This window comes from Ambystoma mexicanum, chromosome 6q (assembly GCF_040938575.1).
Source record: "Ambystoma mexicanum isolate Mex_15411 chromosome 6q, UKY_AmexF1_1, whole genome shotgun sequence".
In the NCBI taxonomy this organism is placed as follows: Eukaryota; Metazoa; Chordata; class Amphibia; order Caudata; family Ambystomatidae; genus Ambystoma; species Ambystoma mexicanum.
In genome coordinates this window covers 1133690999-1133718356 of record NC_090937.1, presented here as the reverse complement: position 1 = coordinate 1133718356, position 27358 = coordinate 1133690999, and the positions used below count along the sequence as shown (strand labels likewise).

Here is a 27358-nt window from a genome sequence, read left to right as displayed (position 1 = left end):
CCAATATCTTAAAGAGAATAATGAATATTACAAAGAAATTAATATTGAAGAAAACTTGAAAGATACAACTGAAATAATTCAAGAAACACAAGAAGGTGGTCAATTTGAGCTACTAGATCCTGCTACAAAATCAAATACTTTAGACCATTATACAATTCATCCTTTGCACTGTAATGACACTGTAGAAGATGTACTGGAAACTTACCAAATGCGTCAAACAAAAGGATCGCCAATCAGCATATGGGAAAAAAGTATAGAAGCACGTGCTTTTCCTCTACTCTTTCCTACTGGCAAAGGAGGAAGGTATGATGATAGACCTATTCAACTAACAGCTTCAGAATACCGCTCATTACGGATGTATTCTGAAGATCCCAGATTTAGACAAAATGTGGAATACATATTCCACCTACTCTTTGAAAGTGAACTAGCAACTTTATGTTATGGAGTTGCACACATATTAAAATCAGGATCACACTTTCAAAATATGACAGCTACACAATTATTAGAAAACGTGCAACAAAACGATGAGGTTTTACAATCAAATATTACAAATCTATTAGCAAATATGCGTGGTACTAAAGAGTACTGGTTTCGACGTCATGGAGATGTACGTTGTATGATCAGAAACCTTGGCCCACCCACTTGGTTTGTTACATTAAGTTGTGCAGAATATGCATGGGAAGATTTACATGATTTCCTACGCATATCAAATAAAAACAAAACAAACATAGATATACTAACACCTGGCGAACTTTGTTCTTTGGATCCTGTTAATGTTTCAAGATATTTTCACCATCGCTTCATTGCTATGCTACATTTTATTTGTAATAGAACTGTTCCTTCCCTTGGAGAAGTGCAACACTTCTTTTGGAGAAATGAATACCAAGCCAGAGGAGCACCACATATTCACATGCTTTTATGGATTAAAGATGCTCCTAAATTTGGTCAAGACAGTGATGCCACTGTTTTACAGTTTATTGAAAAATATGTCACTTGTGAAATTCCATCAGAAGCCACAAATAGTGATCTTCATGCACAAATTTTACAATTTCAAAGACACAAATGTGTAAAATATTGTCGTCGCAAATACAAAAACAAAGGGAAATACTACACCAAATGCCGATTTGGTTTCCCTAGACCAGTTACAAATACAGGTCAAGTGAACAACCTCATGTCTTCAGTTAGACATAGTGTTAAAGGTAAGTCACCTAACAATACATATTGCATAAAAAGAAAAGAAGAAGAAAAATATATCAATGATTATAATGTAATCATTGCCCACTTATGGAATGCAAACATAGATGTGCAGTACATTGCAGACAATTCTGCTGCAGTTGCACGATATGTCACAGCATACTTAACTAAAGCAGAAAAGACAGAGCTCCAAGACCTCTGGAATGACCTGTCATCAGATAAAACAGTATCTCAGAAATTATACAGCTTGGGCATAAAAATGCTCACCCATAGAGAATGTGGACCATATGAAGCAGCTGATTGTTTAACTGGTACTGCATTGTATGGTAAATCTGAAAATATAGTATGGCTAAGTCTTAGTCCGGCTAAATCTAGAAAAAGAGTTCTAAAATCATATGAAGATATAGAAACAATAGCCAAACATGATCCCAACAGCCAAGACATTTTAAAAAACAATTTATTGGACACATACTACCCAAACAGAAGTAATACTTTGGAAAACATGTGTCTATACCACATAGCCCAAAACTACACATACAAAAATAATATGAAACCTGATGAAAAAAAAGGTAAATATAGAGTGACAAACTGTGAAGGCAGCTTAGTTAAACTCACTAAACCAAATGTAATTAATCATATCAAATTGTCATTAAAGACTCCTCAACATAAAGAAGTATATTACATGTCCCTGCTACAACTCTTCAAACCATGGAGAAAAGAAGAACAATTACTAGATAACTATGACTCATATGAGGATGCTTTCAAAGCAAATGAAAGCACTATAACTGATGTAAACTTTACACAGTACAAGATAATGTTGCACAATGAACAGCAACACGAAGAAGAACTCCAAGCCCAACTAGATAAGGACACTCCTGACAGTAGTCAACCTTCTGTAACAGGAAGCCAAGAACCACTGGGAGAACCACTAATAATAAATGAGGCAGAATTAGCTATGATAGAAGTAGAAAACACCATGTGTCAGTATGAAGAGAAGGAAGACTTAACGATACTACAATCAAAACTAAACAATGAGCAAAGTAGCATTTTTCAAGAAGTAACAAAACAAATTGCACATGGTGTAAAACATGAAAATAAAGAATGTTCCTGCCATAATTATAAACCTATACTACTGTACGTCAGTGGTGAAGCTGGTTCTGGCAAAACATTCCTAATCAAAATCATTAGTAAGTTCCTTCAACAATTGACAAACAACAAACTGTCATCTGTTGTCACTGCCCCCACAGGTTTCGATGCCTACAACATAGGTGGTGTTACATTACACTGATTACTACTATTACCAGTAGAACACCAGAACAAATTAGACTATTACAAACTTTCTGCAGAAGCTGCAATGGAATTACGCAGAGTATTGAAACAAATGAAAATGCTACTAATAGATGAAGTGAGCATGGTCTCCAACCTGATGTTAGCTTTGATTCACCTTAGATTACAAGAAGTACTCAAAACAGACTATGAACAGCTCTTTTCAGGAAAACACATTATTGTTTTTGGAGATCTGCTTTAATTAACACCAGTAAAAGGTGAGCCTATTTGTAAAACATTAGGACACAAACTCTGCCGTAAAACTGTTGGCAGCATTGGAAATGTCAACCTTTGGCAACATTTCCAATACAGAGAATTAACAGAAAACATGCAACTATCTGCAGATCTCACTTATGCCAACATTTTAAAAAATATCAGAGTTGGCATACTTTCTAAAGAAGCAGAAGCAATATTGAAAACCCGGCACATTAATGCACTTTATGGCGATAATGCATGTGCTACAGATGTTATGGAACAATTAGCCCACAAAAATGTCAATTGTATGAACTTAATGCCAACTCTTGCAAGCTGTTTCAAATTCAATGAAATCATGCTAAGTAAAGAAATGCAACCAATCATGGAAATTAGCGCCACAGACAAACTAGATGTACATGGTATGACACTACCCATGTGTGATCAAGCCACAACAAGACTAAATAGTTTAGAAAATCAATCTCAAACACAGCAGGCTTAGAAAAGATATTAAAATTATCCTTAAATTGCAGAGTAATGCTTAAATGTAACCTTGACGTGGACCAAGGACTAGTTAATGGAGCACTGGGTACAGTTGTTGGCTTTCAAACATACCCACGTGACAACAAAATTCAGTTTGTCAATATACTCTTTGACAAACTTTCAGAAGTAAAAAGGATAGGACGCTCAACAGCTAGATTCCTTCACTTCAAAAATATGTATGTACGCAGAGAACATTTTTCTCTAACTCTTGCATATGCAGTCACGATTCATAAATCACAAGGTCTTACCCTAGACAAAGCAATGATAGATATTGGTAACACAGTCTTTAAAGAAGGCATGAGCTATGTAGCACTATCACGCTTACGTACACTTGACGGTCTATTTCTAATCAACTTTGATGCAAGTAAAATAAACGCTGATATTCCTTGCATTTTGGAATACAATAGACTTCGCTCACTATACACCCCCCACCTAAACACATATTCTGTTCCACAAAAAGTAAAACGTTACAAAAGAAAAATAAATCAAACAGAAATGCAACAGGATGTCACTGCAAATCCTCCAAAGAGAGTAAAAGAAACTAATACTTCATCAAGAACCACAAGCAAAAAAGAATCAATTAGGGAAAGTAAACCAGGTACTTCATTAAAGAAGGAAGACAAACTCCAAAAAAAGCAGTTAGATACAGAACTACCTGGACCATTTAAATTCTCAAATATAGTTTGTGTAAGTTGCTACGCAAATGTAGCAATGAATATTCTATTTCAATTACCACCAATTGTTGACAACATTTACTTACAAAGTACAGATCCATTGTGTTTGCAAATGTTAGTACTTCACAGAAATGCAGCAAACAATCCTGACAACACGTATAGTGTTTATGGAATAAGACAACAATTGGACTACTGTGCTGGAATGGTGAAATTCACTATATATTCACAGGAAGATCCACAAGAATTTCTAATGTACTTACTACAAGTACTGGAAAACAAAAACATACCTATAAATGAAATCTTTCAGATTTCATACATGTGGAAACATACATGCACTCTCTGCAACAATGTGACAAGAAATCCCCAATGAACGCTTCATATATATATCAATATCAAATTGTCCATTTCCATTTCAGCGACTTGTACAAAATGCAAACCATGGTAGATTATGCTCTACCTGCAATTCAGATAATCGATCCACGTTAGTAATACAAACACATAGTAAATACATAATACTAATGCTTCTACGTTACAATGCAGATGGTACCAAAAACAACTGCAAGCTGACTGGATTCACATGTGGTCAAATATCACTTGGTAAGAAAACCTTCACAACAATAGGTATAATCTACCAGGCAGGAGCCACAACCAATTCAGGGCACTACACTGCATATATAAAAAAGAAATGTGGATGGTTTGAATGTAATGATAGTACCATTACTCTAAAGCAGAGATTACCAGGAAATCTTACAAACGCTTATTTGATGTTCTTAAAACCAAAATTTGATAACTAAACTGTATTTAAACCCTAAGTAAACTTGTGTTAAAAAAATATAAACTGTTAGAATACTCCAAAAGCTATCTAACTGCTCAAAGATTCTACAACAACTAATCAGATAAATGAATACCACTAAATTAGACAAATAAATACACAGTTAGAATGCACCAATTGGTATCTAACTGTCCCAAAATTTAACAACATCCAAATAGATAAATCAATACCACTAAAATATATAAAAAAAATAGACAGTTAGAATACGCCAATTGGTATCTAACTGCTCCAAAGTTTTATAATATCAAAACAAATAAATAATATGTCACTGCTCCAAAAAAAATACAGGCCAAAGTATAAAGCATTAGCCAGAAACAACAAGTGAACACTGAAAACAAATAAACTGTAGCATAACAGAAAAAGTCCAACATGGATTTTCTTTTCTCCCACAGACCCAATGATTTTAGCAACAAATACAGAAACTGAGCAAATTGCACAGTACTCTGATTTGTAATCTACTAAATATGAGGGTCCAAAAAAAAAAAGTATATTGATTATACAATGTAATAAGTCATTACAAAATACTAATACTAACATGCTATTTTCTTTTATCACAGACATTAACAAGAAATACATGTACTCCGGTTACTAGACCAAACAGTAAGTATACAATAATAAGGAGAACCATAGCAGCATATCACATACATAGTATCTAATACCTTTGTTCCTTATACATTTGTTTCACCCAAAGTTATAAGCAAATATGAATGTGATATGCTGTGGTGGTTGTCGCCAGGGCATAGAGTCTTTTGGGTGCATGGCCAAATGGCCATGCACCCAAGACTCTATGCCCTGGCGACACCCACCCGAGCATATCACATCCATAGAGTCAAACATTTCAACTATGGTCTATGGAAACTTTTAATGTCCGCGGACATTATGAGTGTTCTTAGAACACTTTCAACTTTCCAGCGAACAACACGGACAGCGTTTTCAGGACACCCCCTACGAACATTTCAGAACAACGCGATAGTTCTTAGAACACTTTCAACTTGACAACGAACAATACGGACAGTGTCCTCAGGACACCCCCATTTTGTTTATTTGCGAACATTTCAGAACACTGCGAGTGTTCTTAGAACACATTCAACTTGCCAGCGAACAATACGGACTACTCCTTCAGGACACCCCCTACGAACATTCCAGGACACCACGAGCGTTCTTAGAAACGTCTTCAGAACACCCCCATTTCGTTTATTTGCGAACATTTCAGGACACCGCGAGTGTTCTTAGAACACATTCAACTTGAAAGAGAACAATACGGACAGTGTCCTCAGGACACCCCTACAAATATTCCCTGGACACCGCGAGTGTTCTTAGAAGCGTCTTCAGAACACCACCATCTTGTTTATTTGCGAACATTTCAGGACACCGCGAGTGTTCTTAGAACACATTCAACATGACAATGAACAATACGGACAGTGTCCTCAGAACACCCCCATTTTGTTTATTTGCGAACATTTCAGGACACCATGAGTGTTCTAAGAACACATTCAACTTGACAGAGAACAATACGAACAGCATCTTCAGGACACCCCCTATGAACATTTCAGAACAACGCGAGAGTTCTTAGAACACATTCAACTTGACAGAGAACAATACGGACAGCGTCCTCAGGACACCCCCATTTTGTTTATTTGCGAACATTTCAGGACACTGCAAGTGTTCTTAGAACACATTCAATTTGCCAGCGAACAATACAGACTACGCCTTCAGGACACCCTCTAGGAACATTCCAGGACACCGCGAGTGTTCTTAGAAACGTCTTCAGAACACCCCGATTTTGTTTATTTGCGAACATTTCAGGACACCGCGAGTGTTCTTAGAACACATTCAACTTGACAGAGAACAATATGGACAGCGTCCTCAGGACACCCCCATTTTGTTTATTTGCAAACATTTCAGGACACCGCGAGTGTTCTTAGAACACATTCAACTTGTCAGCCACAACCCCCATTCATATTTGCGAACATTTCAGGACACAGCGAGTGTTCGACAACGTCTTCAGAACACCCCCATTATGTGTATTTTTCGAACATTTCAGGACACCGCAAGTGTTCTTAGAACATATTCAAGTTGACAACGAACAATACAGACAGTGTCCTCAGGACACCCCCATTTTGTTTATTTGCAAACATTTCAGGACACTGCAAGTGTTCTTAGAATAGTTTCATTTTGCTTGCGAACAAAACGGACACATATTGAGTCCACAGAACACCCCCCCTTCAGTTTATTTAGAACATTTCAGAACACCTGTGATGTCCGCAGACAAATCGAACACAAAAAGAATGTCTAACACATAAAAAACACAACTTTCATCCTATCTCATACACTCCCACCCTCCCCAAACACACCTACACACCAACACACTCTACTAAATACAGATTTTGAACAAAGTTTCACTGCGCTGTCCGTGGACGACCGCAAATCCAAGATGGCGGGCGCTACCGAAAATCTGACGCACTTCACGCTCCACGCCGTACAATCAGCGAACACGTTGCATATCCGCGAACATCACGCAAGCCGATTGGCCAATCAGGACACTGTCCGCGGAGCGAACAGGGAAGTGTGTCTGCGGACCGAACACAGATATCACTAATTTTTTTTTACCTACTTTTTGGTAATTTAAAAAAAAACTACTGGACAGATTTTCACCAAATTTGCAAAAGCACGCTTTCGGGACCATGCCGCTGTTCCTGGTCCAAATATGGTGAAAATCCGTCCAGCGGTTTGGGCTGTAGACGCGAGCAAAATTTCTTTCCCATTCAGTCTATGGGAAAAAAAAAGTTTTGGGACCCCCCTATAACTTTGCCCCCCCTGGATGAATCCTCACTAAACCTTGCAAAAAGATTCAGAGTGACCCAAATACTGTTCTTGCAAAGTTTGGTGAGGATCCGTCCAGGGAGAGCAAAGTTATAAGCCGCCCAAAAAGTGCTCTTCCTATGGAAACAGCAACTTAATCATAACTACATGGCCACTACTGTGGCCATGTAATATTATAAATATATATATATATACATATATATATTTTTTTAATTGACCTAATGTAATCTGATCCTAGCCAGTTTCACTGTTGGTGTATTTAAATCCCACCATTGCCCCTTGTTATTAGCATCACCAATTGTTTCTTTTAAAATGTGATTGTATTAGGTCTTTCCATATGAAAGAATTCTCCTTATTTTAATAAAAAATGAATAAAATAAAGGAATTATCTACTGAGGCTTCTTCGCAGTCTAAGTCACAAGCAACCTATATACACTTGGATTGTAGAACAGAAATTCCATCTGACAGACTGGCTATGTTGAACCACCTTCCATCTAATTCCCCATCAATGAAAAATCTGCTTATGAACACTCTGAATACACATAAGGCATAGAGAATGATCACTGACCTTTACCTGATAGCGAGCTCTAGTATGATAGCGAGCTCTAGTATGAACATTCGAGCACAGCAAGTAAGGAATAGGGTGCCTCTGAAGAAGATGCCAACCATATAACGGATGTCAGTCTATTTGGTATGTCGCAGGAAACTGATCTTGCTGCCGGTATTCATGCTTCCTTCCTTCACTGAAAATGGCACTCAAATGAGGATGGCGTCCAATGTCAAACAGACATCTTTGGAAGATGGAAAGGATGATGGGTTTCCTTAGGGGAGCTGATTTGGACATGATCTCCCCGGGAAGCTCTGTCTCTCCTCACATTCTCCGTCATATACTGAGGGAAATCGACAATAACATTACGCTTACCTCACCCTCTAGATCGGCATTGAACGTAGACTCGAGCACTTTTCTGGTCTCTCTATGATAATATATGGATGGAGCTTCAATCACAAACCCTCGCTCTAAGTGAAATAAAAATAAGATGTTGATGGAGGCAGCCTGGCAATCTCCACAATGAAGCCATAAGGATACACGAGGAAATTTACCTGATCAGCAGACTATAAACAGCATATCAATGCAGAATTCCAGCTCACAGTAGGGTATCATAAAATTGCCTTCGATAATCCCCGCAGAAACTAACAGAATAGTGATTTCCAGTAAAGTCAACAAGAAGACAAATAATATTAAAAAAGCGAAATCCAATACTCACAGCTCCAGACAGTTTCTTCGAAACATGCAGGTTACAGAAGAAGCTGCAGTAGAAACAGCCAACCTCAAACGCTCTGTTTCAACTGAAAAAACACCCAGGTATGTTTCATAGGTTTTAGAGGCATGGGGGAAAGCAAAATAGAGCTAGATGCACTAGAGGCCGAATATGTGATCCCTCACTATTACTAGTTGAATGTCCTGATGCGAGTCAGTACGCAGTTGCATCATGGTTGATGATGCCACTCAGACCTATGTCTCCAGCAATCACAATGACATACTTTTGCCTTCTACCTTACCTACTACCTCAGTACTATCAGTGAATGATGCTTCCTTGCCACGTCCTCTTGATAGAAAATTGCCTCTTGTGTATTCATATTCCAAGAATCAAGTGGCTGAGCCCTTGTCTGGACATAACTCTGTGAAGCAGCAACTGCACAGCACTAGCTGCCAGTATATCAACACAACGAATACCCAGATATGATTATCCCTATCATCAGAAAAGGCTGAGGCCCAGCATGTATTGCTGGACTTTCTTTTGGAACCAGACCAAAACATTGTTCAAGCCTTCCGGCGCTGTTCCATGAATTCCTCGCCTGTCATTACTAACCTCTGGAGATTTAACAAAGGTCTACTTTCCCAACGATAAAAGAACTGATATCGTCAGAACAATAATGAGTTTGGAAAAATCTGTACTGTGTGTTGATGTGAAAACTAGACACCATTGGAAAAATGGGCTATGACCTGTTACCTTAGGATGACAATACAGCACAAAAAAGTTCCCTAATTGGGGAACTCCCGTCCTCTGCGCACTATCGTAGGCGTAAAGCAAACCTTTCAGAGGGATAAATAGAAAGTTCGTAATAATAGTCTAGTGAGTTAAATGATCCAACGTTGTGTTGTTGATTAATAAACTATTGTTTTAACACAATATACACTCTAACACATCAGTTTTGTCAAGGGTATTTATCCGAGCACAACTGGTTTCGGGATTTTCCATTCTATTCGTCATGGGCAAAGTTCACATGATTTCTATGAAAAACAGAATGTAGTTTTAATATATAATGTTTAAAAATTGTCCATCTTTATAAGTCACATTATAAATTGGTCACATTTAATTGTTCACAAGTACTAACGGAATTAGCCAATTTGACCTAAAATAATTGATCTAATGACCAATTTGGTCGAATTTTGAATGGGTCATTTGGCCTTCAGGGAAATTTGGTTGTATATATTACAAAATACCAACCCTGGAGAGCAGGGGTTGCGGGGGTGTTCTCTGTCCCTCATGGTTGGTATTTTGAAATTTTGGGGGTGGACGGATGTACACTGCTTCCTTAAAATTTCAGGAACAAAAAAAAAACACATGCTAAATTGGCCCATGTTCAAATAATTTTCGGGCAAAGATACCCAAACCGTATTAACTAGATTACATATCATATATGCTGCCTTCATTGCAGTCAAAAGTGATACCTAAATACACATGCCTTCATGACTAAGATGATGTCATTTGTAATCTATCCAAGATATCCTGTTAAATTGATCATACTTTGTGCATCTGTGATGTAATTTAAATGTACACTAATATCCTTGCTGTTGACAAAAGTATAAATGGTGTTGTGCTAAGTTCGAAGGTCATGTACATACAATTACTCACTGAATAATAATAGCGTTCTAACGCTGATACATGCAATAAAGGATTGAAAAACAAATTATTAGGCTGGCCTTAGTGTTCTGTTACATTAAACCAAATGCTTGCTTGAATTAGTACTTTACTCTTTGGTGTCACACTGGGAAGGGACTCCTTATCTGAGATAGAATGCATCTTAAATAAGCATCCAAATCATTTGATGATGTATTTTCATAAGTCTCAACCACTATATCATTTTAGATTATCAGTAAAATTTGGCTTACCCGGGGACAGATATATTAATTCCCACTGTTTGTATCAATGTTGGAACATCCAAAAGGTTATCCACGTGCAGTTAGTTTATACGTGCAGAAAGGTTCTAGAGAAAAGGATAATGTGAGATTGGCATATTTCTCTGAATCATGGATTCTTCCTGTGTATCTGTGAAACTGGCACTCTACTCACTTGGAAAATAGACTAAAGCGAAGCAAAATGCAATGATGTCTTCTGGTAGGAATTCCGGAAGCGAGTCATTTCAAAGGTGGCCACTCTAAATGGAAACGTGATGGTATTGTGATGACGTCATCACATAATGCATGTGTGAGGTCATACATGTAAACACTGAGACGTCACCAATTGAAAACACTTTTCAACCTTTCTGAACGAATGTCGAGGTTTCATGTTCAATTTAGATCATAGAACTTCATAGGACAGAGATTCCTAGATGGAATAGGATGTAATAAATGGGAACCAAGGAGAAAGTTCCCTTGGAGAAAATAAGCTATCAGTAAATAATGAGTTGTGAAAAGTAGGCAGACAAAATTAGAAAAGATAAAGGTATGGATGAATAAACTGGCTGAGGGAGCTCTGGTCATCTGTAGTGGCAGAAATGTAAAGTCTATCAAATGTTAGTATTTGGGCCCGTAACTGGATCTAGAGTACAAGCTAGACATTGGAAGCTAAAGCTGGCTAAAAAAAGTGGGTGGATCCAAAGGACTCAATAGAGTACTGCATTATCTAAAATCAGTCAAATAGCCTGGTTGGCATTGTAAATTTATAAAAGGCACAGCATATGCTGTATTCATCAAAGCTCACATCTTTATGCAAGGATTTTGGGAGATCGCATGTTAATACCTGGACAAATGTTGTATGTGGGTCCTCCAAGGAACCTTAAATGTACATTTGGACATTAGAGTACTACTGTCTCATGTTTTCATCCTAATCTAACTAATTGGTTGCCATATATTCCAATCTATGCTACCATATGTGTGACTAAGGCTTGTCTTGACAGAAGCTTACATTCTAAATCATAAAAATGTACCTTTTAGTATAGCAATCATTATTATGTCTGAATCTTTCATGCATCACTGTCCCAAGTGAGTTCACAATCTCTCTTCTTAATCATGGACTATGGCCTGTCTTGACACAAGCTCACATTCTAAATCATGGAAAAGTACTTATTAGTATACCAATAATTATGATGCCTGAATCCTCCATGCATCAATGTCTCAAGTGAGTTCACAATCTCTCTTCTTAATCATTCATGTGACTTTTCTTAGTAGGTGAGAATGTTCTGCCATGTCAATATTGAGATGTAGTGGACTCAGTATGGTTTTATAGGAATGGGCCTAGGTGAAATTCCTCATTCATTCCTAAAGGAGTCATTGAGTCGAGTTTGTGAACCCAAAAGAGTTCTCTCTGTGACAATCTATTTGATAGATCTCCTCCCTTTGGCAGGGGGTATAGTACTTCTAAAATAATGGATCTTGGTTGTGCTACTGTATGTCTGTGGTCATTAAAGTGTCTGTATACTAGCGATTTGAAGTTTTTTGTCCGCAGATTGGACTTGTGTTCTGTCCATCGCTCTTTAGCTTTGCATGTAGTTTTTCCCATGTAGTACATACCACAAGGACATCTCAAGGCATATATGACATTTTTGTTATCACAAGTTGCATTGTCTTGAAGAGGTATCTTTTTGCCCATATGTGGGCGTCTGATAAAATCTCCTTTGATCAGGTTGGAGCAGTGTTGGTAATTTAAGCAGGCGAATGCCCCACAGTTGCTTTTTTTCAGTACGGTCTGTAGGGGTTGTTTGGGTTTTTCCGCCCTCATTAGGGTGTCTCTCAAGTTTCTGCCTCTCTTATACGCCAACTCTGAGGTTCCACAAAGAGACAGTGTAAATTGGGGTTTAGTTTAATCAAGTCCCAATTGTTATTGATACTCTTCTTAATTTGGTAGCTCTGCCAGGGGAAATTAAGGGAGTAGATCATTCTGGTATTGTCCTTCTTGTTTTGACCTTATGATGACAGCTCAAACCCAAAAGAAACCTCACCAAACGTGCTTTTAAGCAGTTCTATGGAAAACTGCATGGGAGAGGGGTTGAAAATAAAATCTATGAACACTCCATTAATACACAAATAGTCAAATTTGTAGGACAGCCTCTTTATTTAAGAAGGAATCAAGAGCACTGTTGCTGGCTGCTTTGAACACTACCTAAGTGCTTTGTGCGACTAGGAGACATGGGAACTGGAGTTTAACCCAGGACAAACTACTGACACATTTTCAGTCGTCTCGTGGAACATGAGTGGATTTAACAGTTTCTTGAAAAACAATACAATTGGAGAAATGTTTAACAAGTATAACGTACTTCAACTGAAAGAAACTGAGTTGAATTTCACACTGGCTGTGGGTGGATACATTATTATCCAACATGATCCCCAGGCATCAAGCGGGGTCAGACCTTCAGGGGGGTTAATATCAACCCTAAAAACGAGCACTATCCAAAAATATGAAATCAAGTCTAATATTCACTTTGAGTTTCTAGCGATAAATGCCTTTTAATAAAATCGGCACATTTCACTTGTCCTTGCTGTTAATTAATGTTTACTGGAATTCATCTCAATGTACACTCCCTGTTTTATTAGCTTGTTTCGGTGAAATCATTTCTGACAATATTGAAACCAATGATGACATATACATGGTGATTGCTGGTGATTTTATTTCAGATTGCAGACACGTAAATGATAATGATTTTATAATCACTTGTGGTAGCCACAGGTCCAGGAATGGTAGATTGTGGCAATCCTGTTTTGATGACAGGCATTTACATATGGCGAATGGGAGTGTTGAAGGGGATATCATGGCAAAATCAACCAGGAAGAATGGGTAATCCCATTCCTATATTGACTACTTGGTTCTGTAAAAAGAGCTATTTAGCGTGTGTAGCAGCTTTATCTTCAACTCGAATCCTAGCAATCAGAATGTTTGACTAAGAAATTCAATTTAAAGATAACTTATGAGACAGTGTCTAAACTGGTAGACTTGACGATTGACTGCTTGGGTAATTAGATTGCAAAAAAGGATTATTAATGTCTATATGTATAATCATCAATTGACACAAAAATTCAATCAAACTGATTTGGAATGGAAAATGTCTGCATTCTCGACAGAAATGGCGAACAATGCTCTTTTAAGGCTGGTGGCATTAGATAACCCCGCCTTGGTCAAATTGTTGCTGTTCATGTGTACATGAGGAATGGGATTAGTTGGTACTGCTGGCTCTGGAGGGTTTGAGACCCACTTAAACCCCTCCATTCTGATAGATTAATTCCCTATTAGCTCCCCCATTATCCCAACCTTTCCATGTGCTTCCAGGAGTTCAAGGAGTAACTTCTTCAATATCATAATTTCAGCCAAACCAGAGCTACAGCTACACCAATTGGCCACAGGTGTCCATTTACAGACCTGTTTGGTGGTAGACATTGCGACTGTCTCAAGACGGAGAGGAAGGCAGGGGTGTCTGGTACAAGGTTGAGGCGCACTGTTTCCAAATACTGTTGTTATATCATGTGTCAATCTGGTCAGTGTGCTCACTTCGCCCTGTACGTTCCCCTTGTAAACTTGGCTTTCCATTTGCTCCTCATCCTCTGGTATGCTGATTTGGACAGCGGAGGAGGTGCGCTCACCCATGGTGACAGTCAGGGGAGTAACCAGGTCCCCCCATGCGTATTTCAGCATTGTCAATGTTGTCAGGGCTATCAGGGTACTCCAGCAGACTCAAGCTGAGGATCAGGGTGGCGGGTAACAAGGTGGTTAAGATAGGCGGGATGGGGTAGTTGTCATTCTTGCCTCCTGTAGCCAGACAAGAACAGAACTCTACATGGGGCGTGTATGGACTCCTACATTACCCCCCCTGGCATTAGTGGCATTGCCATTTGTAGCGCTGGTAGACAGGCTGTGACATCAGCTATAATATCTGCAACTCCATCACAGTGCGTGTGGCTGCTCATGGAACTTGTATCATCCTAGGTGGCTTTGTAGTCATTCATTTTACTGTTGCTTGCCCAGGGCTACAGGAGTGTGGAAACAGGTGAGCCAGATTTACCAATAGCATTAATAGTGCCATGGAAATGGTGTACCTCATTAATCAAGGTATCTGCCTCCCAGGCAGGTTGCATGTGGCCTCTGAATCTTCCCTTGGGGGCACCATTTGGAGGAGGGACTGTTGTAATCATTTGCCTCAGTGTTAACATTTTCTGTTTTGGGACGCAGTTGTTGTGGCGGTTCCATGTAATAATGTCGCCACAAAAATATCGACATGCAAAAATATCGCCGAAAAATGGCTGTTTTTTGTGGCGACATTATTGATGGAACATGTGGGGGACACCCCCGCAACCACCAAACTTTTTTTTCTCTAAAAACATTTTTTTTTGCCCCTGTCCCCATATATATGGTCACCCAAATAATATCGCCACAACATTTTCCCGGCGATATTATTTACGGCGACCATATATATGGCGATATTATTACCTGATACCGTTGTGGCAAGTGCATTTGGCAGGGTATGTGGAGGGGGGCTCTTTCACTTGTTATATTATTACAAATGTGAGCCATTTCAGTAATTTCAGTCATTATTAGTTGGAGGCTGGAGCAAAGTTACAGAGAGAGCCCAATGATATGTCCCACTCCTCACCCTCACCCGCTCCTCACCTGTCCAGGCAACGGTTGAACAGATGCTCCACAATGTTATGGGGTGTTACCCTTCCCTCCACCTACACGTGCCGAAGACCCAGTGGGATGGCAAACACCCTCACCCTGTCCCCCATAAACATTGTTAATGACTTTTCCAAAACCACTATTGATTCACAATGAAACATGATAACAGCAGAAACATGGAGGTTTCATTTTTCAAAGTTATGCCAGTCTCCAGACCCTAAGGGCTACAGTACAGTGGTTGTACAAAACCAAAATCACTCAGATACTTAAGCTTAATAATTCCATAGCCCCCATTCCGAATGGACTGACCAATCTTGTTATTAAGAGTGATTTTATTTTATGATCACAAATTGTGTCCATTTCATTTGAAATCTTCCCCGCATTCCTGGAAGTCATATATAACAGTCCCCATTCATAAAAAAGTTGACCAATCAAACCTTATTAACTACCAGTCAATCATGTGTTTTGATTTTGAAAGTAAGGTCTTTGCGACTTTTGTTCCGCAAGGTCTGGAGGCTTGAGCAACAGAGACGGGTAGACTAAGTAAATAACAACTTGTCTTCTGGAAAGGTATGGCAACCCTGCTTAATGGCTTTGTTATTAAACTGTTTGTAGGAGAAGGCTTGGATGAAGGGAAGTCCCCCCCCCCACTATATATTGCCTCAATTGACTTATCCCAAGCATTCAAAAAGGTCAATAGGCCCCTACTTTGGGGAAAGTTAAGTGCTTGAATATTCCTGACTACTTGTTAGCTATTCTAATTTACCTACAAAAAGAAATCTACTTGCAGGTCAGACTGAATAGTCAGGGAAGTCTATCGGATAAGATAGAGGCACATAGGGGACTACACCAGGACTGCTGCCATGTGCCCTTCCTCTTCAATTTGTATCTTAGCGATCTTGGTAAAACTTTGGTGCTTGTCACCTTTGTCTTTCTAAAAATGGGCAAGTTATCTGTAACTTGAATGTCTTACGCGGATAATGTGCTCCTTTTGGACCTCACTCCACGTGGCATATAACACTTGATAAGTGCAATCGATCAGTATGCAGATCAAAATGACCTAAAAATGAATCTCACATTGGGTTCCATGTCACTTCGCCGACAGTAGTGACTTTGTGGTAATTTTGCACACAGTAATTACTTAAAAAATGTTCATCAATTTGTTTTATTTTTTAAATGTTTTATTTGTTCCCCGCATATTGCCCTTCCCCTTCATTATTGCCTCTATTCCATACACTCCCGACCCTTTTTTAACCCTACCCCTAAATACCTATATTTTTTCGGTGACATTAAGAAGTAAATATTTTGTGGTAAATTACCATGAACTAATTACTGTTGGCGAAACTATGGGATACCCCATAAAGACCAGTGTGATACGAACAAAAAGCCATATTGTTACACCTGGAAGTTAAGCAAGATGACAATAGTACTATCTATGCAGATAATCTACCTGCAGTTCACTTTGGATGTGAGCAGATCTAATAAACAACTGCTTTAGAGTCTTAAGGGCAAAGCATGTAAACTTGTACCACGGATGACAAGGATCAATTTTAAATACTTTTGTTTTTGAATTATAACACTACTTCATTTCTATAAGTCTAAGGTGATCCCTGCATTACTATATGGCCAAGAAATATTTAACCTTACAAACTGTATCAATTGGGAAGAAATTGAATCGATAATTTGGAAGAAGGTGCTAAATTTACTTCAGTCACTACCAGTGGTCACATTAAGATTCAAATTGGGCTTGACCTCTATGAGAGGTTGGCTAGAGTGGGAAGTTCTGACCTTGTATAGAAACATTTTGATTCCAATTGATGAACCCATTTTTGTAGACTTAAAGGAAGGAATGTCAACTACCTTAATCCCTGTGATTAACCATTTCTGGAAAATAGCTGAACAGGTTATAATGAAAATCATGTGACAACCCCGATAATATTAAAAAAAAATGTCTGTTCAGAATGGATTCGGTAGACACCATAACTGACATGCGGAAACTAAAAATCCTCTCTAGTCTATCCATTTTAGACAAACCTCTAGTTACATGGCCTCTGTATATAAAAAAGTTCACTAACTCCTATTACAGGGGCCTTTTTCTGAGATTTCAGATAACTTTAAAACCTACAGGCCAAATTTGCTACATAAGAGATCGATCAAAGTCAGCCTCCCAGTTTTACCCATTGGGCCTCATCACGAGTTTGGCGGTAACCCTTAAATATGGCGGTAACACTATTAACGCCGCATTTAAGGGTCTGCCAAATCACGGCCTTGGCAAATCCGTAGCAATTTTGCCGATTTTCGGCGCTAATACCACCGACAAGAAATCCGCCGGTGGTAATAGCACGTAAATTCCCCATTGGTCACAGTGGGGAATGGGCACTAACCGTTCCGCCAAACCTGTGATCCGGTACTAATAGCGCCGGGGAGTTTGGCATTAGGGCTAATAGCGCTGGCGGTAATACCACCAGCGTTACCGCCCAACTCGTGATCAGGCCCATTATGTAGTGACAATCATGTACAGACTTTGGAACACTTATGAATAGAATCTTCTGCACTTCAACCTTTCAGAGAATATTTCAGGAGATATGTGCATGATATTAATATGAATACCACTCAGTAGTGTTGGCTTAGATTGTCGATTGGCAACGGAAATTCCTTGTCTATTATGATTTCAAGGTACTTTTTAATCTGATTAATTTGAAAACATGATTCCTACTATAAAGTTATGTTTCTGTTTTCTTTTAAACTTGAAAAAAAACTGTTAAGCATGCCAATATTTGATGATGTAGTGTATTTAGCAGATGCACTGTAATTTAAAGATAAAGATCTGTATTAATTGTGTGAGGTTACAGTACATACAACAAATAATAAAAAAGAAAAAAACAAGATCATTCAGTGCCTCATGGGGGAGGTGAGTCTACAGAATGGCCCTATTGTATCTAGTAGGATGAATAATTAATACATTTCTTTTTGTTCTGCCCCTTGTATAAGGAGGAGTTGGTTGACTTCATTGCCTAGGATCAAGAGAATGGGAAATGTCCATACTGCTTTAAGGCTTTGTTTGGCATAAACAACTTAGTAACAGCCAAGGTTGCAGGCGATAAAATACTGCATGATGCTGTAATAGCCCTGTGATGAATTGCCTTCTGGAAAGGGTGGGGAAGCCCTTTCTCTTCTGATTTGAATTAAGTAATACAATTATGTGAATGATTCCATCTCTGAAAGCTCTATGCCAAAACACAGCTCTCTGTGTCCTGCTGCATCAGTATCCTGACTAGAAGTGCCTGCTCTACCAGTGTTACAGAGCAGGCTGAGAGTCCAGAGTTGCCCATTTGACAGCTGCAGTGATAGCCAAGTCTCTGAAGCTCAGGGACTGCATTTAAGCTAGGCACCCCTGAACCAAAACGATGATGCGTTTAAGCAGCCCATGTTGGTGGCATAGTAAACTCTAAATATGAGCAATGCCTGTGTTAAGGCACAGTGCATGGCACTACTCATGATCATTGCAGCCACACCCATTCTGATATCACAGAATTGTTAGCTCCTGTGAGTCAAACAGGGATTTGACTACTAAGGCATGTTTAAGCTTTAGTCCAATCACCTGTGAGTTACGGCTTAAAAAGAAGGGGTATCACAGCACTTTTTGGAATCATCTTTTGAACTTCAACCCTTGATGAAGATTTTGTTGGATCCTCCTGGGAGTTCATTCCTTTCTGAAGTCCTCCTGTTGTGGTGAAAAGGCAGGTGTTTCAAGGCAGAGGTGAGATTTGTCCTCTACCATTTCCCCGGGACCACTGGTGGTGAACTCTGCTCCTGGATCAAGACCTAGTTATCTCTGCCAGCCAAATGTTGCCAAGGAACTCACCATGCTGCAGGACCCCTGATGGTGTGTGCCATTCTCCCTGAACCCGGGAAAAGGTTAAATCTTGGCCTTTGCGACCCTGGGAGAGGGCTTACAGCTCCTTAAAGCCATAACAACCATAACAGCCAAGATCCCTTTGTTTTTCATATTGACCGACTGCAAGCCAAGATTTGAGTGTATTCGGCTCCAAGCGAACCACCAGGACCCTTCAGCCCTGCCTTTGGTGTTCATCGTTCTTCACACAGTCTTCTCAAAACTGAGTCTTCTCATCAAAAGATGTTTTGGAGCCTATTGAAGCCGTTGGTGCTTCGGTTTTGTTGGCCCCTTCCCGGGGCGATTCTTCGGTTTGCTACTTGTGGGCTATGGGATTCTTTAGCTCCGTGAGTGCCTTGATTTTGTTGGCTTCTTGCCAGGGTGATTCTTTGGTTTGCCCCATCGGCACTACTGTCTTCTTTAGTACTGTCTTCTTTGTTGGTACTTCGGTCTCATCTTCGGTTTGCCCCATCTGGGCTATGGGCTCCTTTAGCCCTGGTGGATCCACGTTTTTCCCTCTGTCCGGTTTGCCTCAGTCTGTAGCTCCTAATGGCTTTCTCCTGCTGGAAGCTGAAACATTAGTGTTTCTGGATGCCAGTGTCCCTTCCTCTCGGTGGAGGTGCTTCCTGCCTCAGCGGTCCGCGCTTGCTTTTCCTGTTCCACGGTGGATAGTCTCCTCTGTTCTGAACATCCAGCACTTTTTAAATTCTTCCCTGGAATGGAAGGGAAATTGAGGATGTCCTTGCTTCCATCAAAACGCGGCAATAGGTACCAGTCAGAAACCAAAACCTCCCACCTTAAAGGGGCCCTGTCCTTAGTTGACCTGGTATGTTCCCATGTATCCAACAAATAGGTCAGACTATGAATTGAGGGGAGGGGAGATGCATTCCTTGTGCCCAAAAGTTATCACCTCGAGTGAGATCCAGCTTGCTCTGTCCCCAAGGGAGGGCTTTGCGTGGCTGGCTCATCTCCCTAGTCCCAAAGGGGGTAGTTCCCCCTTGGGGAGAAGGGACAATCTCCCTGGATTTGTCACACATACACAAATGTTTGCACAAGAATCAATACAAAATCTTGGTTATTTTTAAAACTCCAAGAACAATGAAGCATTGATATGTACATTCAGTGTATTACCAACACTTCCTCCAGTAAACCAACATTTTAAATATACCCCATCATCCTAAGAGCTAGCATACAGCACACCATGGTTTGCATCGCATATATATATGTTTTTTTTCAGGAAATAAAGTGTTGACTATCTTTATCAAGTAATTTTGAAAGTATTGACCTAGTATCTTTTACACTAGTTAGTGCTTCACTTGGAAATTGAACCATCTAGGCACTTTGAAACACAGTTTACGTGTGTATTAGCGCCTTACAAATGCACAATAAAATACAAATAAAAATCTGTAATCCACAAACACTATGGCACCAAAGAGATCTTGATTAAGCAGCATGTTTTACTGGTGTCACACCCATAATAGGAGAAAAGTATAGGTACATATAAAGGCGAGAGAAATTACATTATATGGCAAAGAAATGTACACTGAAAGGGAAAGCTACATTGAATGAGTTAAAATGCATTTTAAAAGCCAGCGGACATAGAGTGGCTCACTACATTAGACAGACTTATTTCGATTTCAATTACTTACCAAAGACAGTCCTTGCAGGCACAGATTCTCTATTCAGCCAGAAAGACACCTGAGAGAGAATGACTGTCATGATGCAGGGGAGGTAGGTCTGAATCACAAAGTAGCCAATCTTTCTCTTCAGGTGGAAATGTGCCGTCATAACTGTGTATTCACCTGAGGAATAACAGAGGAATAAGGCATTTTTACCATAAAGTCATGGGAAACATTCTTTCTAGCAGAACAACAGCTCTTGCATATAATAAGATGTTGATATCCTTTCACTGAAGAAAGTGTACTACTTGAGAACAGACTGACTAGCGCAGACAGTATGTTTCTTTACAAGGGCGATTTTTGCACTAGACCTCGTTCGTTGGTCTTGTGCACAAATGCAGTTCATTAATATTGTTTTTGCACTTGCACTGGTGCATATACTATGGTCCCGTTTGTGTGCAATTCTAAGACAGAATGAAGTAAATACAATGATCACAGAGTTACGAATAGAATGGAAATATGCATTCTACATATATTGGATGTTGGGCATATAAGACGAAAGTGTAAATTGTCAATATTTATATGCATATTTTCTGAGGTCTGGTGAAATAGGTACACCTTTTGTAATTCTATGCATTTCCACCGAGGAACACATGCTAAACTGTACTGTCTGGCAATATAACTGTTTGTTATTCATTGTTTAAAACGTAGCTGTTATTACTTGTGGAGGGGAAAGCTGTTTAGCAATGGATGCTTGTGTAGCCTACAACATCAGGTAAAGTGTGCCGCAGTGTACAAGGTGTTGCGATGTCATGTTGTGTTACAATGTTTCTCAAGTAACACTTTCTTTTTTAACAACATATTGGGACGCTAGAGGTATGCAGTGCTGAAGATAGGTAAGAGGGGTTCATAGTTTTGGTTGTCTCATTTATATTTTCTTGAGTGAAGGGGTTACATGATTCAACAGAACGTGCAGGACATGGAATGGGGTATCCAATTCATAGGTGGCTTAACATACTTACATGGATGGGACAACTTCTTCTAAATAACATTTTAGCTGTGTAGTCTCATGATATGTAACCTTGTTGGAATTACATCATTATAGCAGTGTTTGCCAGTAGTAAACTGTAGTTTTCTTGCAGAGTAAACTTTTCAAAATATCTCGTGGGCAAGGGTCATTGGGTGATCAGGCTTTATTTCACTCTTTCACAAGTTTGAGAAATCTTTCAATGGTAATGGTTCTGCAATGGAGGAGCTCTGTTGATGCTGTCTATTCTGTATCGAGGAGGCAGGGCATCTGAGATGCCATTGCAAAGCTCTTAGTAAGGTGTTGGGGCATTCTTGCATGAGGTGTGGTATTTCTCATCTCATTGATGATTTTGAACATTTCTTTTATTTGAGTTGGTTACTATTCTGAGTCTTGTGGTGCAGTGTTGTTTCTTGGCTTTAAACACAGTGTACTACTTTGTTCAGTCTTGCTTTAATTTCTGATTGGTATTCTCAAGTGTTTGAAGTTGTGGAGTGATTCATCTTGCTTCTTTTTATGTGATGCTCTCAGTGTCGCAAGGCATTTTGTCATTCAATGTTTGAGTTATTTTGCAAAAGTATCAGGCACCTGTTGGTTCAATTAGAGGATGTAGGTCTTGGTACTCTCCATTATGTATGCTGGATTACGCATTTTGTTCCGGATTCATTTGGTTATAATTGGTAGGTTTCTTTTGGTTGTGGGTCTGCAGGTTGAGGTGTTGTTTGTAAAATGGATCATGAGGCGATCACTCCAGATGACCGCTATCGAGGAACGGTGGTATGTACTCCTCTGCCGCGAGTTGTTTCCATTGTATGTCTAGACAAAAGAGTGGATCCAGTCACCAATAACCATTTGTTTAAGATGAAGGATTGGCAGGTAAGCATGAACTAGCAGTTAAAATCTCCAAATATGATGGAGGTCTCAGTACTAGGCTGCTTACTACATTATTATAATTAAAATTGTTCTTTTATAACGTGCTTAATACCAGTGAATGGTTTCTAAGCAAATGATTGGGATTCAGACCTGTGTTGCGCTGTCTTGCTTCCGCTTTGCCCCTGAGCTATCCTTCCTCCATTAGCAAGTTTCACTGTGAAACTGAAATTGTTGGTCATTTGTCTGCATATAAGTAGGAGAATTAAATTAATTTGCTGGTTGAGTGTGATGACTATGAGAAGCAATTTGTAATCTTGGATGTCTGGCAATGGTATGGGGATATATAAGGTCTCCCCTCGCCGACCATCGCAATTGGGTTGTATGAGTTTAAAGATGTTATGGAGGCACCATTTTATAGTCATCAGATTGCCATGCTTCTCTAAGGCAAAGAATATCTGTACATTCCTCTACTCAGCCCCTAATGGATGTCTGTTTTGTGCTTTGCTATTGGTCAGACCTTATTTGGTTTGCAGTGTGTCTTTTCATCTTTGAATGACGTCTTGGGTTTTGGCTTGTGGTGTGTTTTAGGGTACTCCGTGGTTTGTGTACCGAGTTATCTCAGTGTTGGTGGTGGTACTGAAGAGTTCTCATAGGTTGTGTGTTGGGAGTGCCTGTATTGAGTCATTGTTTGCAAGGTCTATGGTGTTCCTGTTGTGGTCTTTCCAGTCCCTTGTTTTGAAGGCTGTGCTCACTTGTTACTGTTCTCTTATTATTCTAGTTCCTTTTACAGTGCTTTCTCATGTGTTTTGCTTGTATAATGTGAGGTTCTGTTGTTGGATGATCCATATTTAGTACATGTGCCGTGAAGTATGTTTCTGTGTCGGGGTTTGCATGACTCACAAGGTGTAATGAAAACGGCTTGCGTATCAACGTATGATTCATTTATCTGCTCTCTTTGTCTTTGAGCAGTGCGTCAACACATCTCTGAACACAAATCTTGCCTGAAGTATAAAGTGGCAGATAAGCCATTGGTGGATCACTACTCAAGCAACAAATAAACATACATAGACATACAATGATCTGTGATACAGACCGTGAAACCCCAAATACGAGGGGGTGATAGAGATTTGGCCCTTAAATGTTAGAACAAACATGGATCCATAAACTGAACAGTGTAAAAGACAGACTAAATACCTGTATAGAATGGAGTATGTTTTTTTGAAGGCATTACTGAATAGAGCCATTCACACAAATGAATAAGAGACACACAAATCAGAGGAGTGAGGCCCTAGAGGCGAAAACATGAGTCATTTGTCTTGTAAATATGAGGCTAGAAACAATTCACAGTTAGATGATCTGGCCATAGTATGTATGTTAAGAACAAATTAAATGGTAATTGTACCCTTATGTAATTACATTGAACATGATGAATTTAAAAAGAAAAACTGTTACAACTTAATGTTTTGTGAATACAAAAGCAAAAAGTAATAGAAGCATCTAGGAATGTATGTGGAGATGACGAGCTAACAACACACATGTTTAATTGCATGACTCACAAGGTGTAACGAAACAGGCTTGTATCTATGTATGATTCATTTAGCAGCTATGTGAATGATTTTGATATACACGGGAACAGTGATCATGACACAACACCTCCCGGTAACATGTTGGTCCGAGGTAACCATCCACTAATAGGTGAGCACCCTAGGTAACACTATAAAACCATTAGATGCATGTCTGTGTGCCTATTGGCTTGTCCTGGATCAGTACGCACTTGAAGCACACAATTAGGGGTATTGATTATACGGGTTCCATTGTTCCCCGACTCTTGCCACATCTTTAATTTAATATAGCATTCAGTCACATTAGCTGTGAGAAGGACTGCAATAAGACAGCACAGTGTCATCAAAACATATACATAAAAACGGGCACCATTACGTGATATGTGTAAAATAAAGACACAGGTTATTGTGTGACATGCAGGACACAGACATTGCACTTTGCCCTTAATACATGATATACATAACCAATACAGAAAGAAGAGGGTGTACATTCATCTGATTTATATAAAGGTGTGTAACCATGACAACTTTGCTCAGTACAAACAAGTAGCAAAGTCCTCTTTCTACTACTATGATTGAGAGTCAGAGGACGGCACCAGGTATGTTCAAATACAAGCAGGCGACAGAGACACGAGGGACAGAGCTCAGCGCCAGTACCACCACCGAGACCTTGCACCCTTACTTTGAAAAGGTAAGAAAATCCTCCCGGCTACAAGGCCGAGAGGAATAGCCGTGAGCGATCGTAAATGACGTTCCGGTGCGGCATTGAAAAAGCAATAGGATTACATACGCACGCTGCCTGAGATCAGGCACTTATGTTATATACGCTTGAACAATCATATATTGTTTCTAGATGATAGGATGTATGCCACAGGCATTCGAGCCCTGTGTTTGAATTATTGACACAAACCGGACACTAAGAAGTAACTTTAGGAAAAAAACAGCAACCTTTAACAATTCAGGATCTGCCCCGTAATGAACAGGAGTGGTGCAGACAGGGGAAGTAAATGGTTACATATGATTGTATCAAATGGGAAGAGGATATTACACATGAGGATGGGGAATGGGGTATAGGGGTATGGGACCACGGTTTGGAGGACAGTGTTTTGTATGTGGAAATTATTGTCATGTTGCACTAGCATGCCCGTTGATAGCACCATCAGGACAACAACACTGCCTTTTTACACCAGCAGCACAGCAAGTACAAGGGATGCCACAGCAGCAATTACAGATGCAACCCACACAATCACAAGGTATATCCACCCAGGGACAAGAACAAGTACAGGGTGGGCCAGGGGCAGGAACCCCCGGTACAGTAGGCATACTACAGGTACCAGCGCAGACACATGTACAAGAAGGGGTCACACTGCTGGGACAGAACACTGTACCGCAATAAACCAGAGTGACAGTGGTGGCCGTTAATTCATGTACATCATTCGACAATATATTTTCCCAATAGGGGTGCCAACGAGGAATGCGAGTGTGTCCTGTTGTACAAGTAAGAGAGGACCCGGAGGAGGAACCAGAGATAGCAGTTCAGATAGGACAGAGGGGATTTTCCTTTTATATAGCTACTGAAGCAACCAGATCATGCATAAAGTAAGAAGGATTTCCATTATCTAACAAATGTTTCGACACACAAGGCTTTTTCGGGGACATTTATGAAAGTTCTTCTGACAAAAGAATTACCCTGACAACTGGGACACAGAATATTGCAGCACCACTGTTGTATTCAAAAGACAATTGCATCAATATCCTGGAAAGGGACTTACTTAGCAAGTTGAATGCCAATATTTGCAGGAAAATTTGAAAAAAGTACCAAAATGTAGGGATACTAAAAGGGGCAGGGGCAATACACATCAAATTAAAAGAAGGAGCATTATTACCACGAGCAAAGCAGCACCCCCATTCTTGAGAGGCAGATGAAAGCATTTATGAGACACTGTATGCCTTATGACAGCAAGGCATAATTAAGCAATATGCCCTGAGCGGCGGGGGCATTACCGAGTCAGGTAATGCCACAGGGCCCATAGTTATTGGCATAGTTATAGGCATAGTTAACGAAGGCCCCAGGGCATTACCTGACTCGGTAATGCCGCCGCCATGAGGGGAATATTGCTATTAATACCCCGGCCCACAAGACCTGCAAGACCAGGGTACTAAAAGTATTTTTTTCTGTCCTGAAACGCTGCAGCATTTCGGAACAGAATTATTTTGAAAATAACGATTGAGAAAATGGCCGCCGGGGAAAGGAAAACGGAGTCCATTTTCCCTTTCTGTGGTGGCCATCAGGAGCAGACGTGCTGGGAACAATTCTGTTCCCAATTCTGTTTGCAGCGCATCCGCTCCCAAAAAAATAAAGATAAGAAGGTAAGTGGGGTTGGGAGGGTGGCGGGGAGGTGGAAGGGAGGGAAAATAAAATGTATCTTAGTCTCCAACGGGGGCGATGGCAGCCTCCAGCCGTGTGTCGGCTCGGGGTGGGGATGGCCCCCCTTTGAGCCTCCTCATGGGCTGCCATGCGCCCCGCTGTGGACAAAGCAGAGAAATGCCGGCTGAGGGATTCTCGGCTGGATAACGACTCGGCGAGAGCCAATCAGAATGTGTTTTACATTCTGCTTGACTATTGCTGGTTACTAATACAGGAAAGCTCATCACATTGTAACAGAGCTATCTATTTGATCAAGAAAGCAAAAGCAGGGGTGTGGCATTTCATACCGGATTTATGCCCTATTAACAACATTATTGTGGCATAGCATCTATTGGTCCCAAATCCGGCTATGATTTCTTGTAGCATTTCAGCTGAAAGCACCCAATTAAGTAACATATCAGGATTTTTAGACTCTTTCTCCAAGGTCCACCCATCAAGTCCTCTTAAGCCGAAACTCATAACTGCAGACACAGTGTAATTACAG

General features: G+C 39.9%; 1 protein-coding gene across 3 annotated transcripts in view; it reads right to left on the bottom strand.

Annotated features, from left to right (window-relative positions):
• The window catches only part of GABRA2 (gamma-aminobutyric acid type A receptor subunit alpha2), a 686792-nt gene that overhangs the window by 179630 nt on the left and 479804 nt on the right, over positions 1-27358 (bottom strand). For all 3 annotated transcript variants that reach the window (XM_069631722.1, XM_069631721.1, XM_069631723.1), the window contains one exon: positions 21015-21167. In XM_069631722.1, coding sequence (XP_069487823.1) covers positions 21015-21167 — 153 coding nt within the window. The remainder of the gene's footprint in view (positions 1-21014; positions 21168-27358) is intronic.